The sequence below is a fragment of the Taurulus bubalis genome, assembly GCF_910589615.1.
Source record: "Taurulus bubalis genome assembly, chromosome: 2".
Classification (NCBI taxonomy): domain Eukaryota; kingdom Metazoa; phylum Chordata; class Actinopteri; order Perciformes; family Cottidae; genus Taurulus; species Taurulus bubalis.
In genome coordinates, this window is record NC_136590.1 from 45,181,109 (window position 1) to 45,195,791 (window position 14,683).

General features: G+C 41.8%; 1 protein-coding gene across 1 annotated transcript in view; it reads right to left on the reverse strand.

Moving 5' to 3' along the window:
* Positions 1-6,305: 6,305 nt before the first annotated feature.
* fmnl1b (formin-like 1b) overlaps positions 6,306-14,683 on the reverse strand; it is a gene marked incomplete at both ends in the record, with an annotated part of 27,159 nt that continues 18,781 nt past the window's right edge. The window contains 13 exons of the mRNA XM_079236936.1: positions 6,306-6,406; positions 8,920-9,034; positions 9,499-9,588; positions 9,719-9,820; positions 9,935-10,098; positions 10,656-10,785; positions 10,863-10,943; positions 11,147-11,215; positions 12,250-12,484; positions 12,583-12,785; positions 13,004-13,128; positions 13,451-13,666; positions 13,963-14,197. Of these exons, the coding sequence (XP_079093062.1) occupies positions 6,306-6,406; positions 8,920-9,034; positions 9,499-9,588; positions 9,719-9,820; positions 9,935-10,098; positions 10,656-10,785; positions 10,863-10,943; positions 11,147-11,215; positions 12,250-12,484; positions 12,583-12,785; positions 13,004-13,128; positions 13,451-13,666; positions 13,963-14,197 (1,866 nt within the window). The remainder of the gene's footprint in view (positions 6,407-8,919; positions 9,035-9,498; positions 9,589-9,718; positions 9,821-9,934; positions 10,099-10,655; positions 10,786-10,862; positions 10,944-11,146; positions 11,216-12,249; positions 12,485-12,582; positions 12,786-13,003; positions 13,129-13,450; positions 13,667-13,962; positions 14,198-14,683) is intronic.

Genomic DNA, 14,683 nt, shown 5'->3' on the forward strand with positions numbered 1-14,683 from the left:
CCTTGTTTCCTTTCCTCTCCTCTCAACCAAAGCTCAAAACAGGAGGTTTTGTCTCCTCTCCTCATCTTTCCTTCCTCTCCTCTCCTCTCCTGACATACATTTATCATCCCTCCTTTCCTCTCTGTCCATCTCGTCTCTCCTCCCTGCGTCACACACAGAAGAGGAAGAGGAGGAGGAAGAGGAGGAGGAGGAGGAGGAGGAGGAGGAGGAAGAGGAGGAGGAGGACATGTTTTCCGTCCAGAGCTCTGACAGCAGCCGGTGATCACAGCTTCCTCTCGATCTGTTTCAGTCTCTCGTCTCTCGAGCACGAGGACGGTCACGCCGATGCACCAAAACCCGCCGGCCAATCAGGAGCTTAGAGTAGTGGGGGGGGGGAGGGGTGGGGGGAGGGGGGGGGGGGGGCAGTCAGACTCACATGAGACTGGACAAAAAACTTGAATTACATTTGTCTGTTTGTAAATTTTGATTTTTGTCTTTTTTCTTTCCCTCTCACTGCTTCCTGTTTCCATTCAAATTTATTTAAATATGTTTTGCTCTTAAATCTTCTGCTTGCTTTTCTTTTCCTTTTTTTTGGGGCAGTGGTGAGATATGTATATTTATTTATTTCATTATCTTTCTTCTCTCCCGCTCGTGCTTTCTGGCCAATCAGCATCAGTTCCGCCGCTTCTTTTCCTTCACATCATTTTCGGTCCGTGAGCAGAATCTCTCTCTCTCTCTCTCTCTCTCTCTCTCTCTCTCTTTCTCTCTGCCGCTTCGCTCCCTTCATCCTCTGTCTGCCTCTCAGGTCTCAGCCGGACTCATAACGCGAGGAGCGAGTCCTCGGATCGATCCCTAGCTCGGCACCTCGGCACGGATTGAAATAAGAATTTGGTCAAAATTAGACACTAAAGTCCAAACATGCTGGATCCTACATTTCCCACAATGCACCTCGATGGCATATTCAAATCAGCAGCGTCCGACAGAAACTCAACAGATGTAAACTTCTCTCTCTTTTGTTTTCCTTCATGTGAACAAACAACCCTCTGAATGTCTGAAAATGGACGCTTCGCCTCCGACGTCGTCACCTGGATGCACACGAGTTGGAGTTTCCCTTTAAAGGGCCAGCGTGCAGCATTCATATATTATATAATATAATGTAATTAAGAATGTTTTCCTTGGTGCATAACCACCTGAAACTAAGAATCAATCAGTCGTCGTTACATAGGAATGAGTTGTTTCTACGGTGGCCCAGAACGGACAAACCACTGTTGAAGTTGGATGCAATCTGAAATCTCACCGCTAGATGGCGACAAAGTCGGCACACTGTCCCTTTAAAAGACACCATGCGGATGTTTGGGGAGAAGAAGCTCAGAATGAAATCTTTGGCAGGTTGATTGGCGAGTTTAATGACGGTTAGTTCATAGTATTTAAATAAATATGAAACTATTTGCTTTGAGGTGTGAAATTGGGACACAGACAGTTTTTCACTTTCGCTTCTCGTGTTTTGTGAGATTTCTTTGTTCCACGTTTGGAAGCTGGCGGTAAATATCCTGAGTGTGTATTTATACCGCTGGCAGACGGTCACCATGTAGTAAATACGTTCATGGAATGTATTAGTACACAGAAAACACAGTTAAAGTACAACCGGAACCACTTCACAGATATATTGTATGTATATTATAAAACCATTGTTTTGTTTTAAAGAAATCGCTTTATTAACATGTAAAAAAGAAAAAGCATCATCTATGTTTTATATAATCAAGGTTTTTTTGTATTTTTATACTTGAAGAAGAGGACTCATAAGCATGTAACACATTTATTCTGTAAGATTATTATTTTTCAATGTGTTAAAAGATTCTTTTTTATTTTTTTATTTTGGTTCCCGCTAAACCCATCGACACCATGATCACACGTTGTCGCGGACGACCAGTTCTCCAGATGAATATCTATATAACAAGTACCGCCACGTTTATTAAAAAAAAGAAAAGCACATATTCCTCTCCTATAGCCGCCCGTCTCTCGTTCGCTGCACAGAAACAGTTTAAACTCTCTTGATGGTTCATGATGAATGTGTGAGTGTTAAAAACATTTGTGGATGTTGAAACATGTATATATAAACCCAAATGATATATTACAAGAATTTTATGTGGACATTTTTTTAGACAGGGAAGAAAAAATCAAATCCAAAATGGCATGCATACTGTATACATTCCTGGGAATCTGCACGCGGGGTCAACAGAGGTCAACTTGTCAAACGTATACTTGTGAGCGTATGATAGAGTAAACTACAAATGTACAGCAGCATAGAGGTTTTGTATTATGTTCAAAATGGGTCGGCAAAGCCCCTTTTACCGTCAGAATACATGCAACGAGATGATTATTCTTATTATTCCTATTATTCTACGTATTGAGAAAGGTGATATGGACTATACTGTTCCTCTGAGAGTGATGCTTGCTGTGTGCGGTAAGTGTTGTTTGTGAATTGTGAAGAAGAATGAAACTCTTACTACGAGTCAGTATAACGTACTAAAGACCAACTAAACACAGCAAAAAAAACACCGCGCAACTTTGTGGATGGAAGTAAAAGTTGCTGCTTCGTGTGAGAAAAATCAACCAATCAAAAAAATGATAAAATAAACAAAGGTTGCTGCTTTTGTAAGTTCCTGTTGTGTTTTTGTGACAATAAAGGTGACCCTCTTATACACAGTGGTGTGAGTCTGTGAATGGCCTCCAGTGATTAATTAAGCATCGTTATCATTCATTGTTATTAGTTTGATCCAAATATATACACAGTCGATAATGTACTGTATATGAATTTATTGTCCAGCTAACGAACTTCTTAAGCGACAGTTAGCTCGTTAGCAAAGTAGTGACGTGTGCAAAACAGAGTTTAGATGCAAAAATATAAACGGGTTGACGGAAAGGATCATATGTATATATATATATATATATATATATATATATATATATATATATATATATATATATATATATATATATATATACCTATGTATATATATATTTATCATTTTGTATTTATTTGTATCTATATATATACAAATAAATATATATATATATATATTTATATATATATAAATAAATACAAATTAATATAATTATATATAAATAAAAATAAAAATATATGTATTTATATATTCATATAAATATATATATGCATATATGTATTTATATATATATACATCTATATATTTAAATATATGTATTTACATATTCATATAAATATATATATGCATATATGTATTTATATATATACATCTATATATTTATTTATATATATAATTATGTAAAATATCAAATCCTTTGACCCATATTTCGTCCCTGATATTTCACACTGTGTTTGTGTTTGTGAGTCTTTTATTTGTTGTGTTTATCTGAACAAACTGAGCAGATTCACTCTAGTTTGATGCGTCAAGTGATCTGTTATCACTTCCTGTTGCAGGAAATGATAACAGATAGTTTTTAGCTCCTCCACTTCCTGCTTCAACGCTTCAAAAGCAAAGTCAGACTCCAGATGTGACTCTTGCTGCTCGTTAAACAGCTGGAGCTCTTTCAAAGTGCACGTAAGTACAAATAAAACTGATCTGACTCTGTATATATATATATATATATATATATATATATATATATATATATATATATATATATATATATATATGTATATATATATATATATATACATATATATATATATGTTGTGAATTCAGACTCCAGGTTCGCTCACTGAGATCAGATGTAATACTTTTGAACACGTTTAAATGTCAGAAACAAACGTTGAGACTTTAACGTCCTCGTCTTGAGAACTCGTTCAGACGGCGTAGTGGGGGCAGTTTTCACTGCGCGGTTCGTTCAGTTGGATTCTTTGTTGATTATTTTGGTTCAAGCAAAGAAGAAGAAGAAGAAGAAGAAGTTGATTCAAAGACGACGCAGAAAAGTGGAGTGTTCTGGGAAACCATCGGACCGCTGGTGGACGAGCTGAGAACGATCAGAACCGTTAGCGGCAAAATGGCGGACGGTTCCGCCGACGTGCGCCGCGTGGCCGAACAGACCGCCAAGAGCCTGAGTTGCGTTGCCGCGATGAAGAAACTTGACGACAACTTATCGAGCCGCTCGGATCTGTCGCGGCGTCTGGAAGAAACCGCGAGACTGAGCAGGAAGATCACGGAGGAAATGGAGACGACGAGACAGGAAGTGGAAACACTTTTGACCGGCTTTAAAAACCAAGAAGTCAGTTCATGGCTAGGAACATAAGTTCATGTTTTTGTATCCGTATTTTATTATTTTTATATAAATGTTGCAATACTGTAAAAGTAAGGACCTGAATCTGATGCAAATTATATGTATCTTTCAGAGTTACTAAACTGTTCTTATGTGAACAAGTTTAAGATGAATTATGGGAGAAAATCTGTAATTTTGATAAAAAAAACAATATTACAAGAGAAACGGTAACATGTTGTGTCTTTTTTTGTATCTTTATGTCTAGAAGAATCACAACATATTATTATGACATTGAAATTGTCATAAAAAGTCAGAGGTTGTATATAGTTCAATGGTATAATAACTGTCAGCGTGAATCCTGCAGGGAGAAAGTAGGCACCACTTTTGACCTTCAGTGGTCATGAAACAGCATCAGTTCGAGAAAAATCATTAAAAAAGTTACATTATGTATATCATGTATAGTAAGTCATAAAAAGTTATAAAAACATGCAGAAAAAGTCATTAAAAAAATATAAATATAAAAAGTCATAAAGTCACATATAAAAGGTAAAAAAAACATAAATGTATGCCAGACACTATGTCATTAAAAGATATAGTATGGCATCACACTGTCATAAAAGTCATAAGAAATATAAGAATATAAAAATAACATATTTCTACCTGATCCGATAAATTGGTTTATGACCAATTTACAGCTAATATGAGCTGATGTTTAACTAACATATTATTTAACCTTCCTCTTGTGTTCGGGTCGGCACCTGTTTTAGGTGTTTAATGCATAAAGGAACCACATCAATGTGTTTATTGCATCAAGGCTTTTTGACTTTGTCAGGAGCCTATATTTCAACTAAATAAAATTAAAAATATATAAAATGCTCTGGTTGAATTTATGATTTTTGTGTTGTTAGGGTCGGTTTCAACCCAGTTATTAAAATAAGATTTGTTTAATTGGTTGTTGTTTTTTTGACCTTGCAAATCTATATTTTGTGTTATGACTTGTTCTGCTTTTCATTTTGTGTTTGTATTAAAGTTCTGTTGGTGAAAAATACTTAGTAAATATATATGGGTCAAAATTGACCCGTAACACCATATATGTTAGTATAGTTTATAATATTAAAATTAAGAAATAAATAAAACAATTGTATTTAAGAGATATGTTCTAATACCCCTCAGTAATAGTCAGGTAACACAACAACCTTTTATTTATTTATATGATTCTTTTGAGGTTAATTTTACCATTTTTTTAAATTGAAATCGAGGTATCCTGACAAAGAAAAGGCCCAGAGGCCCACACCAAAAGTATTAAAACATACAACAATATGTTCATGGATAAGGAAGCCTAACAAGGTAACCAAGAGATGAGAAACAAACTGGATGATAGATGATTGTTTTTAGTGTATTTTACAGCTAAGACCTGGGTCAAAACCGACCCGCTAACACAAGAGATGCTAACAGAAAGCTAACACAAGAGATGCTAACAGAAAGCTAACACAAGAGATGGTAACAGAAAGCTAACACAAGAGATGGTAACAGAAAGCTAACACAAGAGATGCTAACAGAAAGCTAAGACAAGAGATGCTAACAGAAAGCTAACACAAGAGATGCTAACAGAAAGCTAACACAAGAGATGCTAACAGAAAGCTAACACAAGAGATGCTAACAGAAAGCTAACACAAGAGGAAGGTTAAGTCAACAGAGGTCTAAATAAACCATGTAACAGTAAAAAGACACTAAATCAATAACGGTATAAAATGCTTTATTTGTTGAAAATGCAGAAGCAAAGTTACTCATTCTTACACTTCCGTATTAAAATAATTTAACTATATTACAAATCTTCAGCCTAAATCTCAGAGAAAGACGAACAGCGGTGATTTAAGATTATTTAAAAATAAAAACCAAATTAAAAAATCATGTCGAGAGCATTTTTTTTTTTTAAAGAAAGCCTTTTCTACGTAAACTTTTAAAGTGTTTAATGACGTCGTCTCGTCACTAAACGTCTTAACGAGCTCTGACGTCATCATCCAGTACGTTCTCTACATCCGTGAAAGATGTCGTCCAACAGAACCGAACAGCTGACCGGTCCGGAGGCTTCAGAGCGAGATGTCTGACGACACGTGCAGCTGCTGCCCCGCCTTCCAGCGCGCGCTGCGGCGCCCGCTCTCCGCCCGCCGGTACGGCTGGCTCCTTAAATCTGAGGACAAGAACACGAGACATGGACGTTGCAACAATAAGCTCCAGTCTGGATACATACTGTAAACGTCGGGTTACGAGCCGCTACTACCTTCGGTCAGTGTCCCCGTTAGCTCCCCGCTGTAGCCAGCGGGGGCTCCTGCTAGCGCTCCGTTACTTCCCCGCTAACTTCCGCTAGCTCCCCGAAAACCACCGAAGGTAGCGGGACCAGGATCGACAGCCGACTTGGGCAGAGGGGTAGTAACAGCAGCAGCGCTAGCTAGCAGCAGCAGCGCTAGCTAGCAGCAGCGGCTCGTAACCCGATGTTTTCGGTATATATATATATATGTATATATATATATATATATATATATATACATATATATATATATATATATATATATATATAAATATACATTCTGCATGCATAATGTCCTTCAGGTAGAAGTATACGACCAGCTTGCTGGAGAATAGTCAGTTGAAACGTTACTCAAGTAAAAGTATGCAAGTAGCCAAATGCTAAATATACTTAATTTAGTTTAAGTAAAAGTGTTGATTTTTCTTCAAATGTACACATTACCAAAGGAGATTCAGAACGGACGCTTTTAAGAATGAAGTTGTAACATTATAAAAAAATAAGGAGTAATATTACAAAAATAATTCAAATTACCACAAGATAAAGTTGTAATTTTGTTTTAATAGTATAAAAATAAAACCCAAATCTGACTGATGCATATATTTCCGATTAATGCAACATTTAGGGAATATTAAGGGCAGAACATCTGATATTCTGAGAAACATAATATCATAAACACTAAAATGCAGACAGAGAAACAGAAGCAGGAGAGGAAGACGTCACCTCCTCCATGAAGACGGAGTCACAGAAGAGACGAGACGAACGCTTAGCAGAGCGAGCCGTGAAAGGGACCGACTTTAAGGCTGGAGAGGAGAGGAGAGAGGGAGGAGAGGAGGAGAGGAGGGGAGGAGAGGAGAAGAGGAGGGAAGGAGAGGAGAAGAGGAGGGACAAACAAGGAAGGTGAGGAAGAAGAGGAAAAATGAGGAAGAGGAAGTAAGGAGAAATGAAAGAGACGTTAGTCTTCAGAGAAAAATAAGCGTGAAGATGTGAGTTTTCTAAAAGAGGAAACAGGAGTTTAGAAAAGAAACATTTAACTGAGGACTCTGATTTAAAAGAGTGATTTAAAAGAGTGATTTAAAAGAGTGATTTAAAAGAGTGATTTCTAGTGAACACATGTCGTCGCTGATCTTCTCTTTCTGAGACGAAGAGCCAATCAAGTGCATTTCCCCAAATAGAGAACTGTCCCTTTAAGTCAGAAGAGGGAACGTGAACCTGGTCCAGTGGAGGTGTAGCAGTGTGTCTCAGGTGTGTAGCAGTGTCTCAGGTGTGTAGCAGTGCGTCTCAGGTGTGTAGCAGTGCGTCTCAGGTGTGTAGCAGTGCGTCTCAGGTGTGTAGCAGTGTGTCTCAGGTGTGTAGCAGTGCATCTCAGGTGTGTAGCTGTGCGTCTCAGGTGTGTAGCAGTGTGTCTCAGGTGTGTAGCAGTGTGTCTCAGGTGTGTAGCAGTGTGTCTCAGGTGTGTAGCAGTGTCTCAGGTGTGTAGCAGTGCGTCTCAGGTGTGTAACAGTGTGTCTCAGGTGTGTAGCAGTGCGTCTCAGGTGTGTAGCAGTGTGTCTCAGGTGTGTAGCAGTGCATCTCAGGTGTGTAGCTGTGCGTCTCAGGTGTGTAGCAGTGTGTCTCAGGTGTGTAGCAGTGTGTCTCAGGTGTGTAGCAGTGTCTCAGGTGTGTAGCAGTGCGTCTCAGGTGTGTAGCAGTGTGTCTCAGGTGTGTAGCAGTGTGTCTCAGGTGTGTAGCAGTGTCTCAGGTGTGTAGCAGTGCGTCTCAGGTGTGTAGCTGTGCGTCTCAGGTGTGTAGTAGTGCGTCTCAGGTGTGTCTCAGGTGTGTAGCAGTGTGTCTCAGGTGTGTAGCAGTGTGTCTCAGGTGTGTCTCAGGTGTCTCAGGTGTGTAGCAGTGTGTCTCAGGCTTGTAGCAGTGTGTCTCAGGTGTGTAGCAGTGTGTATCAGGTGTGTAGCAGTGTGTCTCAGGTGTGTATCAGTGTGTCTCAGGTGTGTATCAGGTGTCTCAGGTGTGTAGCAGTGTGTCTCAGGTGTCTCAGGTGTGTAGCAGTGTGTCTCAGGTGTGTATCAGGTGTCTCAGGTGAGTAGCAGTGCGTCTCAGGTGTCTCAGGTGTGTAGCAGTGTGTCTCAGGTGTGTATCAGGTGTCTCAGGTGTGTAGCAGTGTGTCTCAGGTTTCTCAGGTGTGTAGCACTGTGTCTCAGGTGTGTAGCAGTGTGTCTCAGGTGTGTATCAGTGTATCTCAGGTGTGTATCAGGTGTCTCAGGTGTGTAGCAGTGTGTCTCAGGTGTCTTAGGTGTGTAGCAGTGTGTCTCAGGTTTCTCAGGTGTGTAGCACTGTGTCTCAGGTGTGTAGCAGCGTCTCAGGTGCGTCTCAGGTGCGTTTCAGGCGTCTCAGGTGCGTCGTACCTGTGATGATGTCCTCGATGGCTCCGTCCTTGCCCTCCCTCACCAGAGGAGACACCTGCCTCCTCTTCAGCTCCGCTATCAGATCCATCTGCGGCAGTTTGGACGTCACGCAGACCTGAAACAGTGGAAACCTTAAAGGACGACGCGGCTCTACGAGGAACTTTACTTAGTGTTGGTTCTGGCGCCCCCTGTGGACTGAAGCGGTAATGTCTCTGAGCACCAGGTGTGCTTTCCTTAGGAAACCTCGTTTTACTGCAGTTTTATCATAAAAACTGATAGAAATGGTGGACAAATCTATCAAATAAGACCCAGGCTGCAATAAAACGGAATTATCCTCAAATATACCGTAGTTAGATCCAATGTAGGGTATTATATATGTATAGGATATTCTCAAAATATCACAAATGTGTCTGAAAAAAATCTTACAATAAACATCAACTATATTCTCTGAGATTAAAGTGATACATTTTAGAGAGGAGAAAAAAGTGTACCAAGAAAAAATCCCCAATATTCTCTGATATTATACAGTTTATTGCACACTAATCACACAGTCGGGTATCTACTTCACGGCCTCGTTACCTTTTTGGCTTCGGGCTTCGGGGGAGTCGACGGAGCGTCGCAGTTCAGGACTTGTTGTCTCGTCCGCTGCTCGTTCTCCTGCTCAGCTTGCTGTCGGACAAAAACACGTTTCAATAACCGATCTGCGTCTGAAGGTCACACGGTGAGCGTGGGCATTGCTGCCCACTGATCGGGCTGTAAGGAGCTGGCTCTTTATTTCAGTGAGAGGAGCGGCTCTGACCTTGTAGGCTTTGATGAACCGGACGAAGACGGGGAAGAACACGGAGGGCGGCGTGGTTTTAGAGTTCTCTCCAAAGTACTCCACAACAGAGTCATACACATCCTGCAAGACACAACTAGAGGCTTCAGCTCAAACAATCAGGCCCTGAACACCAGAAATACATCAACATCTGTATATAATCCAGCTAAATGTTTATCTGGGCTGATCAAGGCGGACCTGGGCGGTTCTCCCGTCACATGTGAGCGCGTGGAGCAGCTCGTTGTTGCTGCTGAGGAACGTCTGCAGCACCGGGTTGTGGTTCTCCACGGAGAACTCCCTCCGGGTCGCCTCCATGCCGCTCTGCAGGGCGCGCACGTCCTGCAGGATGCTGTCGAGGGAAACTGAAGAGATTGGATGATTTTAGATCCGAGGCCCAAAGGAAGACACGTGAATGGATTATTTCTTTCACCGACAGATCTGTTCAGTTTAAACTGAAATAATGTCATCTTTGGTCCCTGAACCACAGACGGTGTATAAGAAGGGGTGGAGTCATCGTGATGTCATCCCATTGGATCGTGGACTCACGTTTTGAAGCCTCAAATTCTGTGATTTTTTTTTTGCCGTCGCCATCTTGGTTTACGGCCCTCGCCATGATGGTTTCTTTTGCAACCAGTGAACAGGAAGTGACCATATTTGGACTGAGGAGGAGCGACGTAGAGACCTGTCAATCACTTTGTAGCCCCGCCCTAAAGCATGGCTGTTATGGTTAATTGTTTTCATGGTCTGATATTTTACCGTGTAGTTTTCATGTCTTTGCTTTATGACTTTATCCCACTTTGGTCAACTGGTTTTAAATGTGCTCTAAAACGAAAAAAAACTTTATTTACGTTGTTTTGTGCTGTTGGAACTACACACTACACACGACTACACACTCTGATGACCACATGTTGTTGCTCACCCAGCGCCGCCTTGTCCAGGAAGTGCAGCTCCGTGAAGAAGGACCGGGCCTCGGGGTATTTCTCCTGGATGATGCCCACGATGAAGTGCAGCAGCGTCTGCTTCCGGTCCGTAGATTTAGTGTCCGACAGCTTGAGATTATGAGGAATCAAACGGTTAACATGTGCATTTGTTCAGCGTAGAGTTTCATGACCTTTCTTCTGCTCACCAGGTCTAAACTCTGCAGCCGGAAGCCGTACGCCGCCCCGCGCTTGCTGCTGTTCATGTAGTTCCCAAACGCCAAGATGATCTTTACGGAACAAGCAGAAAAGTCAGAAAACAAATAAACTACAAGTAGCAAGAAGAACCGTCTGCATGAAGCACGGAGAAGAGGAACTTCTTCCAGAAAACATTATATTTCAAACAAAGAGCTACAAATAAAGTATTTTCTTACTATTCAACCACAGAAAGTCACAATAAAGTAAAAACACAATAAAAGTGTTGTGTTCTCACCTCGAGGATTTTCTTCAGCTTGCTGGAGGATTTGATGGACATGGAGGCGGCGATGACGGCGTTCAGTTGCTGCCAGAAAGAGAAGAAGTTTCAAATACATAAACACGGATCAAAGATGTGGAACATTTTCAGAAACTCGTTTAACCCCATCCTAAATTCAGAATATCTCCTCAACCACAAGGGCTATGTGAATAATTTCAAAAGGTATAATATACAGAAAACATTGCTTTTTGTTATACTATAAAACAGCACTATGTGTTAATAGTATCTCTGCAAAGTTTGACTTTGATTAAGTGAAGTTAAATATTTTTTGTAATTCATTTTGTGCACATTTCGTGTACCGTAGGTTTAGGTCCGCTGAAAGCAAAAATGCCCTAACTTTCTTCCTGGATCTTGAACGCCTCTGGTTCCACAACCGAGGGGCTCTGCTCAAGCAGATGCACCAACACATTAAAAGCAAGTATCATTTCATCCATAAGTAAGTAATATTTCAGTTTTTTGGCTGGAATGTGGTTGATATCTTGCTGAGGTTTTGCCTCACAAAGGATTTGGCAGTATTGGCGGATTCTGTAGACCGTAAGCTTTCCAGAAAAGTGAGCTAATCATGTGTGGCATCAAGCTAGGGATATACACATTTATATTTCCAGAATTTAGGGAGGTCTCTCGAGTCATATTTATGTTTTATGTTAATATTTATGATTGAATTGTGTTATAAACATGTAAAATGGACTCATATGCTCTTGTAAGGGTTTAGTGGAGTTCCGTTTACGTTTAGCCACAAATGTAAAACATGAATGAATGGAAACACAATCAGAGCCACATTTTTAGCTTTGGCAGCATTTTGAAGTGTGTTTTCATTTTGTGTATTTGTGTAATTTTGGTTTTGCATTTATTTACGGATCTTTATATTTGGCTGGTTTTGACTTTTCTTCTTTTATTGATCCTGTAAATTACTGGGAGGAAGAATAGCGATCAAATAAAGAATAAATAAACTCGTCCTTTAAGTCTGAAAACAATCTTTTCTTGCGGGACTATTTTCCCCTGCGGAGGAATACGTTCCTGATCAAGCCAGTTCGGGCCCCCCTCCCGTCCCGTGGACCCACCGGCTGTATGAGCTGCACGCTCTCGGGGAAGTTTCCCACGAAGGTGAGCGTGCTGATGCGCTGCGGCAGCCGCGGGATCTTGCTGAAGCGCACCATGAAGCGGTCCTCCTCGCTGAGCTCGTCCAGGGGGCGGCCCTCGCACTCGTACCCGTGGATGAGCTTGGCCTCGTACTCCGTGGGGACGAAGCGCTCCAGCAGCTCCAGGAAGTCCAGGCTCAGAGCTCTCTGGTTGTACCTGCAGGGTGGTGGGGGGTTAGAAACCAGTACAGAACCAGTATAGAACCAGGACAGAACCAGCACAGGCCGGGTCGTGGTCACGTGACTTGTACGCACGTCTCGATGGCGCAGCAGATGTCGGACGCCGCCACGCCCTCCTTGCGCAGGGTGATGGCCAGGTTCTTGGCCCTGTTGGGCTCCATCAGGGACACCTTGCTGGGGGTCTTGTGGGCCAGCTTCATCTTCAGGGTCCCCAGCTCTGCAGGGGCCGACTGGGCCTTGGTCTTGAACTGCTCCTCGAACGACGCCATGTTCAGCTCCTGAGGAAGAGGACGGCGAGGAAAGAGAGAGAAAGATTAAAACATACTTCACTTCAGACATGTTGGTTTGTTACCGCAGGAAACACCGGGTGGAAAAACAATTACATACTATATTAAAAGATATATATATATATATATATATATATATATATATATATATATATATATATATATATATATATATATATATATACAGTATATGAATAAATAAATGTAACCTCAAGGACGTTCTGGTCATCCAGCTCGGTGAAGATGGTTCCCGCCACCTGGTTGGATTTGAGCGCCTGCCAGTTCAACAGCGGCATGCGGTATTTAGTTTGAATGGGCTTCTTCTTTTTACACCCTGGAGGGAAATGATTAAGACATACTCAATCTGAATTATTATACAGAGAAATAGATTCATTTTCCTGACTTTACTCTGATCATTTTTTATGGTTTCATGTTATTATGTTTTTTATTCCATTGCTATTTTGATCAAATGTTATTTTTGTGTGTTCTATTAATACATTTGTATTTGTTGCTTTTCCCCTATAATATATATAGTTTGATCACTTTACCACTAAGTTAAATACCGTATTGACTTTACACAGATAAAATCAAAATAATTCCTGCTCAATCTTTTGTGGACTCACCTGAGCTGCTGTCAGTCAGATCTCCTGAGAAATGGGTCGTACCACCTCCAGGAGGCAGCAGGGGGGGTGGAGCCACTGGGGGAGGAGGAGGAGGAGGAGGAGGAGGAGGAGGAGGAGGAGGAGGAGGAGGAGGAAGAGTTGAGCCTGGAGGGGGAGGAGCTTGCACTGTTGCCGACTGAGGAGGAGGCGGAGCGTCTGTGGATGTGGGAGGAGCCTCCAGGTCTTTACCTGAGTCTGCTTCTTCTTTTGCTGTCGGGGAACAACGAGACGTTTATTGACTGGATTAATAAAACCTCAAGATAATAATAGTTTTCTCACAATAACTCCATGAATAGTTTCGTGAAAGTTGAATTTTTAGCTCAAAATGAAGTCAAATTTCCCTTTTTTCCACAGTGCTGTAACTGACGTCATGGGAGGCTCTGCGTCTACTGACGTCCACTCACTGCGTTGCATTGAGCCTGGATCACACCTGGGATCAATGCATTCAATCTGTGTCTCATTAATAATCATATTTTCCGTCTGGAGGTGAGGCGAGAGCGACTGACCTTTCTGCTGGACGACGGGGACCAGCTGGAGGTCCAGGTGTCCGGAGGAGGAGCGCTGCATTCGGACCAGCCCCCGCTCCACCAGAGCCTGAACTTTGACCTCCAGCTCCCTCAGGGCCTCGGTGGATCGATCCCGCTCTCTCTCCCTCTCTCTCTCCTGCTCACGTTCAAGCTCTCTCTCTCGTTCTCGCTGCTGCAGGAGCGTCACATGGGAGCAGGATTCACGTAGACCCTCCTACGACACACAAACAGGAAGTGGTCCTATGTATCAACGACAACATCACCAACGCCTCACCATAACACATGATGTGTTGTATAATAACCAGGGGACGACTCCTCTGGTTGTATAGAAGTCTATGCTTCATGTGTTAAAGCTGCTTTCTCTCTCCTGACCACCAGGCGGCGACTCCTCTGGTTGTTTAGAAGTCTATGCTTCATGTGTTAAAGCTGCTTTCTCTCTCCTGACCACCAGGGGGCGACTCCTCTGGTTGTATAGAAGTCTATGCTTCATGTGTTAAAGCTGCTTTCTCTCTCCTGACCACCAGGGGGCGACTCCTATGGTTGTATAGAAGTATACGCTTCAAGGGTTACGCTTCTTTCTCTCTCCTGACCACCAGAGGGCGACTCCTCTGGTTGTATAGAAGTATACGCTTCATGTGTTAAAGCTGCATTCTCTCTACTGACCACCAGGGGGCGACTCCTCTGGTTGTATAGAAGTATA